At 46.3% G+C, this 18,743-nt stretch overlaps 1 protein-coding gene across 1 annotated transcript in view; it reads right to left on the bottom strand.

The window, feature by feature from the left end:
• CCDC197 (coiled-coil domain containing 197) overlaps window positions 1-18,743 on the bottom strand; it is a 259,467-nt gene that overhangs the window by 120,747 nt on the left and 119,977 nt on the right. The window contains exon 4 of the mRNA XM_086937717.1: window positions 12,531-12,670. Within this exon, the coding sequence (XP_086793843.1) occupies window positions 12,531-12,670 (140 nt within the window). The remainder of the gene's footprint in view (window positions 1-12,530; window positions 12,671-18,743) is intronic.

Genomic DNA, 18,743 nt, shown 5'->3' with positions numbered 1-18,743 from the left:
GGAAGGGGGAGTCTCTAGTTGGCACAGTGCAACACTAGCGACAAGCAGGGACTCTCCTCTTCCTCGTCAGGGCTGAGGGTTACCTTCCAGACAACCTCTGCTTACCCTCTAGGTAGTGTGGCTTAAGCAGTCGCAGGCTAATCTTTGGGGCATATAGGTTAAACACTTGCAATAGTACACCTTTACAACCAACCCACCACACAACGAGACCAGACTGTATTCTGTAAAAATATATATCTTTATATAGATTTTAAGCAGGCTTGTGAATACAGTCAACGTACTTTATGATACCGGTTGCAAATTACTTAGTTCAGGTTACCACAGTTCTTATGCAGTTCTCTTGAGGCCCGTAGGCCGGTGTTAACCAAAGTTCTTGGGGAGCCGGCGGCTTCCAGGGGATCTGTCCCACGTCGCGTTGCCTTCCCGGGGTCGCTGATCGTTGCGGCTCTTCAGCCGAGCAGGTCACTGGTCATCCGGGGCAGCGGTGTTCTGTGGCGGCAAGGTCCTCTCCTCGTCGTCCGCTCCGACCCTGGAGGCGGCGGCTGTGCGGCGGTGACAAGTGGCAGTACGGTCCCCAAGTGCAGGACGTACCCAGCCAAATGTCGGTGCAGCTGTGGGCTCACAGCTGGGCTGTCGGGCAGGCTACCGACCTTGCGGATTCTCGTAGGGCAACTGTCCGTCTTTGCAGGTGAGTGACTGCTCGTTATGCAGTCACCTCGAGAGCTCGGACCGGACGGGTCCTCCTTCGCTTTGCTCTCGGGCTCCCGGTGCAGTTGCGGTCACGGTGTTCGGGCCAGTGGCGGCTGGTCCTTACTTTGCTCTCGCTGTTGCTTTGGGCCCCGGTCACGGTGGTCGGGAGGGCGTTGATGCCTTAGAGGAGAGTCCTCTGTCGGTACTGCGGCGATGGTCAGCACCCGCAGTCGCTTTCTTCCAAGGGGGGTAGCGTCCACTGGTCCTGGGACGCTGGTCAGGGGGCAAGTTCAGTTGCAAGCCCTTGGAGATCTCTTCAGCAGAGTTTGGCACAAAGTAAAGCAAAAGTCTTCTCGTAGTCTTTTCTCCTTTCTCTCCTTCGGCAGCAAGGCACCAGACACAGGCAAGCGTCAGTACCCTTCCTTGTCTCTCACGGTCCTTCTCGTCGGGCAGAGTCCTTCTGTGGCCCAAACCGGATCTGATTTTCAAGGAGCAGGGCTCCTTCTTTTATAGGCCAATTCTTTTGTTCTCGCAGGCCAGGGGGGCCTTTGCATAGCCACTCTCAGTCCTTGAGTACCCCGGCGGGTGTACTCCGGCTTCTGCTTTCAGTGTGAGGGGCAGGCGCATCAGACGCCCCACAGGGGGTGGAGCCAGCATTGTGCGAACAGGGGCGGCCAGGGTACCTTGTTGATGGGGGCTTCGCCCTTCCTGGGCCAGGTGCCGGCAGAGTCATCCGCCGCTCCCCAGGAGGGTGGAGCCAGCATTGTGGTGGCCGAGCACATCTACAGTTCGAGTCAAGAGGCACTCCTACCTCCCACTAAGGTGTAATCTGCGCATTCACCACCTGTCATCCCTCCAGCCCTGTCACTCACACATCCCAGACAGTCAGATACACATACCAGCAGAGGCGGGCTGAAATGGTTAAGCAAGCAAATGCTAACTTTCTAAAAGTAGCATTTGCAAACCCAGGATACTAAAATAAACTTGACTACAAGAAATATCTTATCATCCTGAGTTCAGGCATACTAAACATGACTCGCTACCATGCTCCTTGAGCCTGCGGGAATTATATGGTGTAATAATTCCAGCAGCTCAGTCTGGCCTAATGGAGCAGGTAGCCTTCAATAGTGAAATACGGTCTCGGTTGTAAGTCACTACTAGGACATGCCACACACATCAGGGCCTGTCCTACCTTACACCTACAATGCACCCTGCCCGCAGGCCTACCATAGGGGTGACTAATATGTAGTCAAGGGAAGGGTCGAGGCGGGCAAGTGGGTGCACTTGCCCAGCTGGCGTGACGGTGCGGGACTGCACGCGGGTTCTGCGGTCGCAGTTCCCAGACACATCTTTACTGCTGCTTCGGTGGGTGGCGCAACCAGCGCTGCAGGCCCACCAGCAGTATTGGCATTTACAAGCCCCGGCACTCTCTAGTGCGCTTTACTAGGGACTGACAGTAAATCCAATGCACCAATCATGGATACCAATCGTAAATACACTTTTACAGTAGGGAGCACTTGCACTGCGGCACGGATCAGCCGTGGCGCAGTGCCCTGAGTATCGGAAAACCAGCAAACATCGGAGGCACATCAGCAAAAAGTGGAAGGGAGACTCACGCCAAGGTGCCAGGTCTAACACGGGTCGTTCAACTCTCAAAGTCATAGTCAGAGTTATGTTTTGAATATGTCTTGTCGTATCCACGTGTCTTCTTTTACTTTAAAACATACTGAAAGATAAAGAGTGGTGTGGCTCACTGGTTAGAGGCGGCAGACCCGTAAGCAGAGAACGGCCCGGGACCAGGGTTCAATTCCCGACGCGGCAGGGTCGTGGACCAGGGTCAGCAGACTTGATAATTCTCACCTCGGTGCCTACTCTAACTGGGGATCACACTCGGCAACTCTGGGCATTTGCTTGCCTCCTCTCCACAACGGCCCCCCACATACGCTGGGGATGCCTGGATTCACCTTGGAGATACCCAGTAGGGACCATCTCACAGGGAAAGCCAGGACGGGTTCCCCAGCGGTCTACTGCGCAGAGATACTCCTTCAGGAGTCGATTCTAGCGCATTACAAACCCACAATTAATTAATTCATTAAAATTGTTAACATTGTTTTTCCTATAAGGGGACATCAGCCATGTCTAAAAACATGAATATGTTTACAGGGATTACTGTAGATCCAATATCCTCGTTACTTTATCATATCAAAACACGTAGTGGCTGAATATGATGTTTTGGGTATGTATTTACAAATTACATGTCAGAACTTATATCACCACAAAACTATTCCTAGTAGTGGGGCTGCATGTGTGCATGGCTGGGGAAAGATACGATTGAGAATATGTATGTCTGTGGAAGGAAGATGGTTGCTCACTCACGGCATGAGAGTGAGAGGAATGCTAACCTCCTCTCGATGCAAGTACATCCCTGATGCTAGCACCTGCCTCATTACCCCTTTGCTCTGATTTCTACTGATAATTGTTTGTAAATTAAGAGCTCTCTTAGGTGACACATTAATAAAATACTTTCAAACCTCCTTTACACTTCCTTTGATGGGTTGGAAGTCTGACATCAGAATGAGAGAGTTTTAGCCAAGTCCCTGGCATAGTACATGATCAATTTCCTACTAGATTTCACCTTTATTCCATGTTAAGTTTTGAATATTTCAACTTGGATTCATATAGTCGACCAAATGAAGCGTACTCATGAACCTCGATGCTTCTTTATTAGAAATGGGCATGTTTTAGTTGGGAAAAGAACATATTAACTATTACAATGGTGGCAATGGGGTAGGAGCCGCACACCCAAGAAAGCTGTGGCTCTAATCAGAGAGGTACACATCTAATCAGTGCAATGGTCTAACTAGGGTAATGGTGCTCACCATACAAACATCCAACTACCAACTATGTGACACTACTGACCAAAAGATCCTAAAAACGTTCTCAAGACTGTGACTCAGTAATGCTAATAAAGTTAGCTGTCAGGATAAAATATGGTTAGTTGCAAAAACAAAAGCTCCAATGTGATGATGGGTAAAACACATCTTTGTAAATGTGCCCATTATAGTAGGGTATTGTAGCAGGACCATTATGTCAGACCATAATTAAGACACATTTATGGAAATGTTGTTGTTCATCCAGTTAAGCTTTCAAAATGGTGTGGTACAATGGAATAAACAGTGGTGGAATATAGGAACTTAAAGACTGGAGCTACTGCTTTGCACAGTTCATTTGTGGACTATACTATGGCATTCAACACCCCGGGCGCACATTAAGATGAATGGTAATGAACTTGGGAGAGTTATCCTCTCCAGAAGAGGGATTAGAGAAGGGTGTCCTATTTTAACTAATGTGTTTTGACATATACCTGTGTGGTTTAAAGTCTGGAACTAACTTTGCGATGCCAAATGTAAATGTAAGTGCTTGTTGATCTGCAATGTGTATGATAATATCATTTTGGACTACACACTAAAATGTCTTCACCATTCTCTAAATAGACTTCACATTCATGCCATTCAACCTTCTTTGATAACATGCTTAAAATGCACATGTAAACTCCTCTGCCAAAGATTCTTGAGGAAGAAAATGGTTGTTGACCAGAATAAAGTTGCATATAGTTACTATAAATAACTTGGCAATATGATAAACATTTGTACTCGTGTTGATTATATATGACAATGTAGAACTCTACACACTGTCTGGTTGGATATTCAATACTTGTGTGAAATCAATATTAAAATCTTACTTGGTGAAATTAATACATGTGATTTGCTAAGGTGCTCTAGTTCGTTTACCATATATATCATCTCAGGTTCTGCAAGAAGTAAAACTAATAGAAATTATTTTGCCCACTGTAAATTCATGTCAACAGAAATTGTTCATATAGAGTAGGGCCTTAGATCAGCCTAATGGGAATTTTAGCTCCATCTTTGCTGGATATTGAAAGCAGATAATAACTGCATTGATCTATAATGTGTTGGCCACACACGCAGCTGCGGTGTGAATAGGTACCAGGTATTTTCTATACACTGGTTTCCAAAACAATGAAAAAGGCTGCAGATAAATTGTCTTGGAAAGTAGTTTCCTTTTCCTAAATATCTGTAAATTGTTGATAATCCAGAGCGTATGATGGTGTATCTGGGCCTTGTTTGCATATTCAGTACCCTGAGCATGAAGTGGTACACAGATCAACAGATATTTAGATTGTGAAAGGATAGAATTGGATTTCTGAATTTCTATGAAGTATACAGATATCATTTATCAAATAAATAACTTGAAGTAGTATAACTCAACAATGGAACTCATGAATTTGTGTTGACAATAAATGGAGTATGCAAGTTCCAGGAAGATTGCCTATGATACGTCTCACAGGAGAGAAATGTAATTATATATGTTAATGGTATGACATTTTTTCTTCAGGAGCGTGGTCGAGGACCTCTCCGCAGCCTTCGACACCGTTTCACATCGCACTCTCGCAGCCAGACTTCACAAAGCGGGCATACAAGGAGCTGCCCTCGACTGGATCCAATCCTTTCCGTCCGGTAGAACCCAGAGGATCAGACTCCCTCCCTTCCTCTCCACACCCACCAACATCAACTGTGGAGTATCCCAGGGATCATCACTCAGCCCCAAGCTCTTCAACATCTACATGGCCCCCCTCGCCTCCATCGTAAGACAGCATGGACTCAGCATTGTATCGTACGCCGACAAAACCCAGCTCATCCTCTCACTCACGAAGAACCCCAAAGACACCAGACTTTGTTTACAGGAAGGAATGAAGAATGTGGCAGCCTGGATAAAGGACAGCTGCTAGAAGCGCAACTCAGAGAAGACCGAGGTCCTCATCCTCGGACCCCACACCTCCACCTGGGATGACATCTGGTGGCCCCCCGCCCTTGGAAACCCACCCACTCCGACAGACCACGCACGAAACCTCAGCATCATCCTCGACTCCTCCCTCTTCATGAACCACCAGATCAACACCGTCGCCTCCACCAGCTTCAACTGCCTGCACATCCTCCGCAGGACCTTCAAGTGGATCCCCCCGACTGCAGAAAGACAGTCACCCACACACTCATAACCAGCAGACTGGACTACGGCAACGCCCTGTACGCTGGAATCAACAGAACTCTACTACACAGACTCCAAACCATCCACAACGACGCAGCCAGAATCACCCTTGGAACACCTTGCCACAAACACATGACCCACACCTACGAGACCTCCACTGGCTCCCCGTCAAGAAAAGGGTTACATTCAAACTCCTCACCTATGCCTACAAATCCCTCTACAACATCGGACCCAAATACCTCAATGAGATAGTTTCCTTCCACGTACCCAAGAGGAACCTACACTCCGCTGACCTCGCCCTTGCGGAGGTCCCCTGCAACCGCAGAAACAGACAAGGTAGGAGAGTCTTCTCCCACATGGCAGCCAAGATCTGGAACGAGCTACCCGTGAACATCAGACTCTCCCCAACCCTGCACACGTTCAGGAAGGACCTCAAGACTTGGCTCTTCGACTGATCTGGAGCTGCCCCCTCCCCCCCCTAGTGCCTTGAGACCCTCACGGGTGAGTGGCTTTACAAACCCCTGATTGATTGATTGATTGAAATTTGAAATATATTAACTTGATAAACTATTACCTAAATAAATATTGCTATTGTGGGGGACAAATGCACAATACTTTTTGGGACTGTTGATGCCCCTTGATTCTCGTTGGTGTGTGTTTTAAGTAAATCTCTTTAATGGTGTATGGCTATTGATGTACATGCTCCCTCAGACATTTAATGCATGTAGTAATGTATAAGCTGTACGCATCATCACTGTTTATCCTATGTTGGGTACTAGTTGGTTATACAATCCTGTTTTTTCTCACCAAATTCTGATACATTTAGTTTTACTATTCGCAAAACTTTAGTTAAACCAATTCAAAGACTACAACAAGACTATAGCTTTCAGTATTGTAAATGTTTTATTTTTCGAATGCTCACATGTAAAATATCTGTCACATATATGGCATATAAAACTCACACTATGCAAACAAAGAAAATATGGCAGCTGCGAGGACACCACAATTGAAGATTAAATCTGAAATACCGCTCCGAGTCTTCCCACCTTTGTCGACAACTGCATCAGGACCCTGTCCTCTGATGCCCGTTGCTTCAAGCCCTGTTTTTGCTTTTGTCTGCTGTCTTCGACTACAAGGAACCCCACAACAACCCGTCAATGTCCAGAGCTGATTCTAAGAAAATAGAGTCACTTTTTGACTGAAACAACCCCAATCCCTGTATCAGACCGGTGATGGACAGTCGTCAGCTTTACTCCAGCATGATCAGAAGCCTGTGGTTTTTGAGTGCTTTTTGGTGGAGTTTTTATTTAAAACTTTACACATTGATATCGCTGGTTCTCCTTATAGTATATATGTAATTTTGGTGTCATTTTGTTCCTTAACCGCATGCGCGCTAGCACAATTCCGCTCCTGTGCTGAGTTTTTTAAAACTGCACTTTACGTGACGAGCTGGGCTCGTCATCAGCGTGCGAGGAGGCTACGCCATGGCGAGCCCAGCTCGTCATGAGCGTGGAAGGGGTTAACCCCTTGCGTGCTCCCGTCGGCCATTGGCCGATGGGAGCACTACCTCGCGAGTGCTGCCGTCGGCCAACGGAGCCCCGCCCACCTAATAGAACGCCCGCACCGCGGCGGAAAAACTGCTGCGATTAAGGCGTTAAACTATCCTCCATTTTTATAAATTGGAGAGAGGTATTTATTGTGTTGTGCTTTTTATTTTTTTTTATTGTTTTAGTACTTGCTTGACACATTTTCTTAAGTTAAGCCCATCTGCTCTGTACCATACCTATAAGGGGTTGAGCTCAGGTTTAAATTTCTGAAACCTTCAAAGGACCAAGCAAATTAGGTGCCATTGTTACTTGTGGTGGACTACTATGGACCCCAACTAATAATCCACTGTCTCAAACATATTGTAGAGGTTTTAAAATGAGCTGTACAAAGAGAAAAAGTTACCACTTGTGAACTTTCAGTTCACCAACTTCGGAGTGAAATAGAAGTGCACTCTTAAATTATCTATGCTTCACAAAATAATACTGATTTTGTTTGAAATCTATTTTCATACGTGCAGTGTCAAACACAGTTTCTTTTCAATCAAGTAAATTCAGGAGAATTTCAGCAGCATTGTTTACTTTCATAAAGGGGAAACTAGTATGATTGTAATCAGAGCTGTAACTCATAAGGTGAAATGTATCCACCTCATCGTTAAACTAGTAGTTAAGTAAACTCCTAGGAAGTCAAATATACCATGGCATTGAAAGTTAATACATTTCAAACTAACTGAAATAGTGCAAATGAAAAAATAGTGCCTGGACTACTCATTAGCATTTTAAGTGAAAGGAAAGCACAGAGGGTATTTTCAAAGCAAGCATTATTTGGAAATCTGATGATTGTATGCAGTTTGTTTACTAAATGTTTTACTTTAGTTTAAGTCTCACTCTTTTGCATCTGCATTATCTGTGGTTGGTGTAATTTCTTTATGCATTATTGCATTATAAAGATTTGATCAATATGGAATATGCAAGTATGTCTCTAATGCTTGCTTTCTTATGTATAGTTATTTATGCTGGCCATTTGCAGGATTCATAGACGTCCAATTATACTGCTGTTTGCCTGCACTTGGGTATATGCATATACACTTAGCCTCAGTTTTGTTGTTTCTTTCTGGAAAGGTTTTGGGTTGCCCTCTCTCAGACTTTATGAGAGAGCCGATGTACATTTTAGTGGGGAAGGTCATAGAACTAGATATGAAGTGGACAGCTACAATAAATATAGATAACTGCAGAGACCTTAATGCCCGCCTGTTAGAAACGGGACCCTGGCTGGCCAAGGCTCACGCCAAGGTCAGTCAGGGATCACCACTTCTAAGGTCAGGGCAAGGGAGTCACACACCAAGGTAACCCCTGCTCACCCTCTAGGTAACGTGGCGCGAGCAGTCAAGGCTAAACTTGGAGGCGGTATGTGTTAAGTATTTGCGCACGCACCCCAGCAACAACACCCAAGGCCCACCACAAAGGAGACTCCACACAAGGTTATATAAAAAAATAGCCTTTGTATTATAATAAACAAAACACATTAGATAACACACAAACTTTACAATGTGCCAGAGGCACGGGCAGAATTTACAAGGGAATTATGTACAGGACAGGGCCACATGGACCACTGTCAGGAGTAGGCACTTGTTAGAAAATAATACTTGTAGGTATACACTTAGGACATAAACATAGAATGATTAGCACCAAAATTGTAAATGCAGCACTCATCCAGTAATCACTGGTTAAGAGTAAATACCTCCTATGCAACCCTAAAACACTGTAGGAAAATTACGCAGGGAACTAGGACCTTATCATCAGGACCTAAGGAAGGAATACCAACACCTAAGCAGTTCACTCTTAGCAAAGGGAAGGAAACCTAAACATAAAATGGGACATCAACAATTGCACATGAGGTATTAAACACATTCAGAGGTGCAGATTAGAACATTTGCGCAAGAATCACATAGCAAGAAATCATAATGCGCAGGGTGCACATAGCACAACACTCGAAATGTCCCTCAGGCCAACTGGCCTTGAAAGGGGCGGAATGCCCTGAGTTTCAATGTCAGGGAAGCTGCGCAGGCAGCACAGCACACAAACCTAAACGTAGCAACTGTCCACTAAGTTCTGGACAGTTGTGAATAAGAACTGGGCAAACGTTGGAGCCAGGTGGGCTCAAGAACAAAGGTGGGCAAGGAGCCTCTCAGGGGCTCGCAAGGCAAATGCGCAAATTAGAGCTTCAGCGCTTTCAGAATAATGAAATGCCCCAGAGCCTCTCTCAGGGCTCTCAAGCGATGTGGGCGATGAGCCTCGCTGGGCTCGTAGATCAACTGCGGCTGTGATCCTCTCTGGGCTCGGAATCGGGAATGCCCTGAGCCACTCGGGGCTCTGAAGAACCAATGCGGGCGGAGCCTCTAGGGCTCAAAAACAAATGGGTCCCGGATCGTTGGAGTCCCTCACGGGGGACTCAGTAATCAAGCAATGCCCCACGTTCGTCAGAGCAGCCCGCTGCCTATAGGGGCCGCTCTACGTCAACAGACCCTGTCCCCGCACTCACCGGGTGTCTCACTGGGCCTGCAGGGCGGGGAAGCACTCTCTGCCGGTCTCCTTGCGGGGCTCCTCTTCACTCGTCCCGGAGCTCTCCCTTCTATCGGGAGCCTCGGGCAGGACACGCCGGCTGCTCCTCTCGCGCTCCCGCCTGGACCCGTCTCCGCTGCATGCCGCCTGACTTCCGCCGGGGCCGCCAATGGCAGCGCGGCCCTGGGGGTCAGGAGGCGGGACTTCCGGGTCGCGGTAGGCAGCGGCCCGGCAACGATTTCCAGTGCTCCTGGGCTGCGGCGGTGATCTCCTGGGCAATGCCGGGTGGGCACCAGCTTTAAATAATAAAATCTCAACGGGGCAATGCCGGGTGGGCACCGGCCTCTAATTAAAATAGAAAGCGAGGTGGGCACTCGCTGGCCAAAAATCGGCAAATCGGCTCCAATGCCGGGTGGGCACCGGCAATGTCAATAAAGCGCTCCCAAGCGCTCTGGGAGCAAAGGAGAAGCGCGCTCAGCGCTAAAAGGGAAATAAAGCGCGCCTAGCGCTACAAGTCAAAATAAGAGCGCTTCCAGGCACAGCAGAGCTCCAGCAAGGTCTGGAGGCAGGCAGGGGGGCAAGGCAGGGCCAGAGCCAGCACACTGGGTCTCCAGGCAGGGAGACAGTCCAAGTGGCGGTCCTCCTGGCCCCAGCAGCAGCAACAGCCCCCTCTGGCAAGGATCCTGGAAGAAAACCAAAGAACCAATTGTATGGGGACACAGCCCCTTCTTATACAGTAAAATCCCTTTGTCTCAGGGTGCAGGGTGGGGGAAAACCAGTCGCAGCTGGTTTTGAAGTACTCTGTTTACCTCAACCACCCTCTCTATTCACTGGCAGGGCTAGGGACATCTGCCACACTACAGGGGGTGGAGCCAGCATTGTCTGGGGAAAGTCCAGGCCCATCAGGGACCAGGGGCACTCCACCCAAGCCATCAATATGCTAATCTCACACTCACCACCGGGCAGACCCATCCAGCCTTCCTGGAGCCAGGCTCACCAGCCAGCTCCAGCTAATCACACGGCAGCCATATTTTACAGTAATATGCCAAGTCCTAGAAATGGCATTTCTACTCATGACACACACATACCACATACACCATTGTGAAGCATTCATTCCCACGAACTCGCACATACCAAATTCGAGCATGCACTCCCCACGCATCAGGAACTACTAGGGACACCGACATTCCCCATGCATCCCTATGGGAGAGCAGGCCAGCCTAACTACACGCACGCACTTTACTCTGGGACACAGGGAAAAAGTGCGCACAGACCAGAAAATCATCCATACAGATCACAGATCTAGAGCAAAAAGATTAGGGGTGAACCTGCCTTAAGGGCCAAGTCCAACACAACCCCCTTCCAGCCAAAACGCAGGGCAGACCAATCACCACCGTGATGGACTTACCTGCTTGGGGCGATAAAACACGGACGCGGGCCCGCAACTGCAGGGACACCCTCCTGTTTTACGCCACGGTGAACCCCTGGGGTTCTTTCTAAAACTATGGTAGGGACTAACTGGACTACCCCACTGGTACTCTCCAGCTGCCCTCGGCCAGGACCAGGCCCTAGGCCACCCAGGTGCCACTGGTTCCTGCCAACTCACAAAGTGGGGGTAGTAACCCCTGGCACATAACAGCCATTTTCCACTCTTCCTGTCTGCAAGACAGGGCTAGACTGCCACTGGTTCTCCGGCCTAGGATCTACAACCTTAGGTGGACCAGGAGTCTCAGGGAAGGCTCTCCTCCCCTTACTTCTTCTCCTAGGGTTCCTCCTCCTCCTGCGAGGGGTACCATTCTCCCAACCTAGGGTTTTACCCCTCAGGTGGAACCGGGGTCAGAGGTGGGCTCTCCCACCCTCTGCACCCCCTTCCAGAGTCCTGCTCCCTCCCAACCGGGGCGGTACCTCTGGAGAAAGAACTGGTCTGGACACTGATTACAGTATTCCCACCCTTCAGGTCAGGCAACCCCTGAACCTGGACATCCAACCTCCGGTCTAGAACCTTTGGTGGAATCACTGCCTGGCACTCCAGGACTTCTGGGGACTCACATCCTATCCCCCAATCACTCATTTCACTGGACTTCTGTACTCTCCCTCCTGGAGCAGTACTGCCAGACTCCACAACTATAGAAGCTCCACTCACAGATGCTCCAGGTCCTCCACACACTAGGAGATCTCCCTCAAGTGGACTAACATAATATAATCAAGAAAGAGCGGTTGAGAAAGTAAATAAGAAATCACCAACAACATCATGTAGGGCAGCCTGATAGCAGCCTGATAGCAAAGAGAAAAGGATGATGAGGAATGTCCAGATCGAGGAATCATAAAAGAGTCTAAAGAGAAATAAGAAAATAGCAGTCAAAAGCAGATATATGAAGAGAGAAAGGGTCCACAAATAAATAGCATTATCATCCATTTCAAAACAGCTGAAACAAGTGAGAGATAAAGAGTGACACAAGTTGGGAGAATTATTGCAAGACAGAAGAGCAGGTTATGTGAAGTAGGCTGAACATCGACCATACTTCACATAGGCATATAAGAAAATGGATCCACAATCAAGTCAGCTCACTCTCTATATATTCAGTATTGTGCAAAAGTAAGCATTCAGTGCCTGTGAGAAGCAGCATTGAATCCCTGGAGGCACAGTTGTGTGGATGGCTCACATACCTGGTTCGCATATCCAGTAGCTGTTGGACCAGTTCTTTTATTTGCTTCTTCTTGATTTCATTTTGTTTCTGCTCATGTTGGTACTTCTGAATAGCTCGTTTTCTCTTAGCATAGTTGTCCTTCAGGAACTCATCAAATGTCTCAAAGTTAGCGATGGTCTGACAAGAAGAAGAAATTTTGCATTCTAATCAGGTAGGAAGGCGGCAAACTTGCAACACCCTCCACACGGTTTAAGCCCAGACACACCTTCAGTTGACAATAATCTTCAATCAGGTTTCGAGCCTTGCCAAAGAGTAGAAAGGTGAAAGGAGATTGGCTAGTCTCAATCCTCAGAATAGATTTACAATGCTTGATCCACATCTATTTACTTTTCCATGAGAATATGAAGTTCAACACTGCAAGAGGGGTGACATGAATGTTGTGTGTTCAATACATGGTTGTATGTGAAGAGTTGTGCTTTGTTATTTAATGAATGCCTGCAAGATCTATTTACCTGAATTGGGCCACAGATATTTGCTTGTACGCTGTAAAAACTCTTGACTCAACTGTCTTAGGTTTCTGAATTAAAATGTCTGTTATAAGTAATAGGAGAATTGTGAAACACATACAAAGTATAGACTAGTGTACCCCAACCTGAACATGTTATGACTAAGAATTTGCAAAGGGATTCTCTAGAATGAGCTGATATATCTGTGCCCTTTAAATTATTTTACTATACTGGAGGTATCTTAGTCGGCATAAAACACAATAAAAAGGTTGTCTACCAACTCCTTGCACCTTAACATCCAAACCATTCTCTCAGCCCTAAACCTCCATTTATTCCTGCCATATTTTCCTCACCCACAGTTTGTTTCAAACATCAGACAAAGACTCTTTATAAAGTGTAATTCAGAATCGCGCTGTCTCTAATAAAATTGTTGCACGTCTATTTAATCACTCTATATAATAAGAATACTATTTTCTGAAAATACGTTTTTTGTTATTTTCCTTTGCAAATTGCTGTGGATTTGAATTATTTTGTCATTTTAACAGCAACAGTTTTCGGTAACTATTCTATATATTTATTTCTTATTTTGGTCACTTGCTTCATGCTTTTGTATTTTACTGCTAGAGAGGAAAAGTGGCGGCAGGTAGGGAACAGGGGGTGAGGAGGCGAGACGGGGTTGAAAATATAAAAAAAAATACTTATCTTTTCTGACAGCCACACCTCTGCTCTTCCTGACTCCAGTCCGGAAGAAGCTGCAGGAAGCACCTGGCATACAGGCTCCCCTGAGCCAATCGTTGTGATTGGTCTGAACGCCGTGGATCGGCACTCAGATCGGGACAGGGAGCCTGTGCACTTTCCCCACCAGCCTGTCCATTACAGCCTGGTGGGGAATATGTAAAGTGTGCATGACTGATTGGCCGGCAAAAACTACCGGCCAAGCAGTCATGCCCACTTAGTGTGCACAGTCCACTCCTGCTCCCACCCGGAGCCAACAGCTCCAATCGCACCCCAACACAGCCTTAGCAACCAAAAGTAAAAGAATGATAACCTTGTTATTATTGTTGTATCTTTTCCCTTTTCACTGCTCTGAGAGCAGTGGGGCGAAGCTCCTTCTTAGCAGAGGAGTGGCCACTGGAGAGGAAGGAGAGTTAGGGAACTCTTGATTAACAGGTTTCCACCTGACACACCATTGGAATGAATAGCTGAAACATCAAACAACCAGAAGTACTTATGTCGAACTTCTCTGCAATAAACATCGAGTTCAACAGGCAGGGCACACAAGTGTATTGAAGCTGTCCACAATACCACCGCCATGGCCTCAGTCCTCAGCAAATTTATTAGCACCTAGGATTGACAGCAGTCCCAGGAATAACTATATATTTCAGATACCTGAAAGGGGCCACAATGCCCTCACAAGCTATGTCATCAAAAGGGTGGTTTTGTTGTCTCTGTACTCTATATCACAGCAGTCGTGGCAGCTGTATACATTGGTGAACAAATGTAGCAGCTGGTGCAAACGGAATACCTTAATGCAAACTTTTCTAAAGCATTACTATGCCACACCTGGCTTTACAGGAGGGTTCATGGAGAGGAAAGCAGCATGAACTAGATGGCACTTCTAAAGAACCATGTTTGAGAGCCTGTGATAATTTAGAAGATTATATACTGGACGTGAAGGGAGGTTGCGCTGGAAAGAATGTGCAACAGCCTGCAAACATGCCGCCGTATTTGAGCAATCTTCAGTGTCATCTTACCTTTCCCCACTAGGTGATACACAACACAGGACATAACATGTAACCAAAAAGCACAGGAAACCCTTGTGAACATGGAATAGTAAAACCCAATCTCATTAATCTCTAAACCAACTCTTTGGAGGACCGTTAGATTTCAGGGATGTCTACCACACTGTAAAACAAATACAATTTCGATCAAATCACCACTCCAAAAAGGTAAAACCGAGTACTTTCTCATGATGTGTTGCCCCAACATTTGAGCACCAGAAAACCGTTGAACTTGGTAGGGTAAAATCCAACCCAATCCACCCTGCACCCATATCTTCACACATTCCCAATCTTGGCCAAGAAGTCTCCACTGGTGAATTATAAGCGTGATTCTTTGCAAAACCATACTCGATCTATGCACATTTCTCAACTATCTTGCCTTGACATGTCATCAACTTTATTAACCAGGTCTCCCAGGGTGTCCACAATAGTGAGCAGACAAATATGAGGGTGAGGATAAAAACCGGGAAGGCCCAAATGGCATATGGCCTGCATCTTACACCCTGGGTAGAGAGATATCACTTGGTGCTACATGCACACTTGCAATGTACTAACTCCCTCACATGCACACACAAACACTCCAAACAAATTCAACACAGGTGTACATCCACCCATTGCAATTTCATTCACATCACACTCATCACAGATCAAGTACTTACAACACTACAGGCCTAATTCACAGAATGCTTTCAAATCTACACCCTTAGGTTTATACCTTATTTTTGTAGATTTTAAAAAAATTCCATAAATCTCAAAGTTTGCCACAAGTTTCCAAGGAATCTTCCACATGAAAATATAAAATAAATATATATAGTTTTACACCGTTTCCACCACAATATGTTTCAAGAAAGGAAAAACCCCTCTCCTAAACTCCGATCAATTAACAGGATGTTACATTCATACTCCCACCTCTAAAAACGGATTTACTCCAACCATTTTCAGGAATAAAGCTTCAAATGCATACATGGAGGCAATGGACCCTGCAAAGGTTTCTGAAATCCCACCAACTCACAAGTAACCGTGGGCGGCCAGCTACGCTCCGTCTGCGGAGTGTGCGTAGTTCCGCCTACTCCGCATTTTGCGGAGCTGGCGGAGCCAGGCGGCACTACGCACGCTCCGCAGACGGAGCGTAGCTGGCCGCCACCCGCCTCCCTCCCGCCCTCCCTAAATACTTTAAAATACAAGAACGCAATAATTTTAAAAGCACTTACCTTGCCGCCGCTGGCCGCCGCGTTCCCCGGGGCTCGTTCTCTTCCGTCTTCCGTATTTTGCAGTAATGCGCATGCGCGGACGACCGCGCATGCGCATTTTCACGAGAAAATGCGCATGCGCGGCCGCCCGCGCATGCGCATTACTGCAAAATACGGAAGACGGAAGAGAACGAGCCCCGGGGAACGCGGCGGCCAGCGGCGGCAAGGTAAGTGCTTTTAGAATTATTGCGTTCTTGTATTTTAAAGTATTTAGGGAGGGCGGGAGGGAGGCGGGTTGCGGGGCTGCCGGCCAGTGGTTTTGCGGAGTGGGGCTACGCGGAGTGCGGAGGTGGGCGTAGTTTCTCGCCCACTTCGCGTAGCTCCGCGAAGCCCCACTCCGCGAACTCCGCCCAGGCCTACTCACAAGTTTGTAGGTGTGCTCACACTTTCCAGGGCATACCTACCCTGGAATTTTCACTTCCCGCTCATGAGAAAAGATTTACCCCCATACAAAATTACACCATACTGTGGTAATATGTGTGAGTGAAAAGATTTACAAGTGTAAATTCTCGGTTTTTGAATACAAAACAAGAATTTGCAATCGAGGCAGGGCATTTGGATAGGTGAAGTGTGCTTTCCCAGGCAAACAAGAATGTGCAATCGAGGCAGGGCATTTAGATAGGTGTCCGGACGAGACTGAGACACTCCTCATCTCGAACAAGGAGGACAACCCACAAATCACCGAATGGCTAAAAGCAATTGATGCGCTCAAAGGGAATCTTACTCTAGCAGACTCTGTTAAATGTCTAGGCGTCACCTTAGATTCTAAACTAAACATGATGAAACACATTAAGAACTCGGCCAAAAGTGCACTCTTTAACCTTGGACTTCTGAACAAAATCAAACCCTACATTCCAAACAAGGATCTCAAATTGGCCACATTATCTCTGGTACTGTCAAGACTGGACTATGGGAATGCAGTCCTAACAGGTATTCCTAAATCGTACTTGGCACCGATCAAAACAACATTACATGCGGCAGCCAGAATGATCACCGGCGTCAAAAGATCTGATCACATCTCCCCTACACTCAAAGAACTCAAATGGCTCCCAGTAGAAATTTGAAGTAATTTCAGAACACGAAAGATACCAAGGGTCTAATCTGATTCTGTAAGTGATAGGAACCTATTTGTGGTATTCCAGATCACGAATATCAAGAGGTTATATACAAAGTTGTAAAGGAGAAGAGAGAGAAACGAGAGATTGAAAATAAGAGAAAAGTGTACCCATCAGCCCACATAGTAGCGGAACTTAATCATCTGGGTTGTTGTTGTCGGTTGGTATTCGATAAACTCTTCCACAGGCGGACACCTGAGGCTAGCTAATCTTGGACCCACCGGATGAGCAATCAACCAAACAAGAACCATGAGAGTTATAAGGCTGTAGGGGCAAGTTGCAGTGTTTAGAAAATGTGAAAAAGTGAAAGGGTGTAAACAAATAGAGTGGCGATGTAAAAATGCCTGTCTTGATGTCTCAAGAAACTTTATTAGGTGCGCCCATCAAGACGGCATGATTAAAAGCAGAGTGGAAATAGTATGTAATTTTTTTTTACTATTCACCATGAATGTTAATTGGTCAACATGTTTCAGCCCCTCGGGGCTTTCGTCAGGACCTATGATGTTCACTACTGCAACACTTACCACGTGCTGTGATAGATCATTTTCATTTTTTAGACATACCCAATGTAAAGTAGTCGCATGTCTTTGTTTTTCAACCTTCTCCCAAATTTGTAGGGAGGAATTGCCTCACCTCACCTGGCACTCACTCAGGAAAAAGAGGCCACGCACTTTCCGTTGTTGCCTCGGTCTGGCAACTGAGCCGAGTTGAACATCATAGGTCAACTCGGACAGCCTGCCTAACCCAAAAATCCCTCCATACCGGCAAACCCGACTACCTGGCAAAAAAACTCAAAAAAGCAGGCCAATCCAGTAATCTGAGAAGCTCTAACGAACACGTTACTTACCTTCGGTAACGCTTTTTCTGGTAGATACAGTATCTGCCTGTGGATTTCTCACCTTGTGAATATCCCCTTGCATCAGCAACATACGGAAATTCTTTCGTAGCTTTGCGCCGACGTGGGCGACGTCATAGAGGCACATCATCGCGCGCGACTCCGCTGACGTCACCGACACCATATTAGGCCCACGCCGGCGTGATGACATCAGTTCCGCCCTTTTTTCCGTAAAATCGAGGCACACGGATGGACCAATGACAGTAGATATATATACAGTATAAAAAGTCAAGAAGAATCCCTGGAGAACAGTATTTACTCAATCACACTAGATATTCTGAGCCTCATTCATAATCACTGGTCACAAACTATTTTATATCGTTCACAGACTTTTATTAAAAAACATTGGCACATATAAATAAAACACAATTCATTACATAATAAATTCTGAAACTCATAGGAGAGACAACTTATTAATACAGTAACAACAATATTAAAAAAATAATTTATCAATGTATGAAAATATCCACAGAAAAGGAAGCACCAATTCAACACATCCTATCTAAGTTAGATTTCAAATAAAGCACATGACATTTAAAATTGGAAACAAGACCCCAACAGAAAAAAACACATCTATAAGTGGTACTGATTTCAAGATTCGAAAGCCCTTGTTATATTTTGGAACACATCTCCACTTCACCAATAGACCTGATAACAGAGATTTCCTGGGCTTGAATTCTAAGGA

The sequence above is a fragment of the Lissotriton vulgaris genome, chromosome 9 (assembly GCF_964263255.1).
Source record: "Lissotriton vulgaris chromosome 9, aLisVul1.2, whole genome shotgun sequence".
Lineage (NCBI taxonomy): Eukaryota > Metazoa > Chordata > Amphibia > Caudata > Salamandridae > Lissotriton > Lissotriton vulgaris.
Note: the sequence above shows the minus strand (reverse complement) of the source record. Positions and strands in the feature narration are given on the sequence as shown.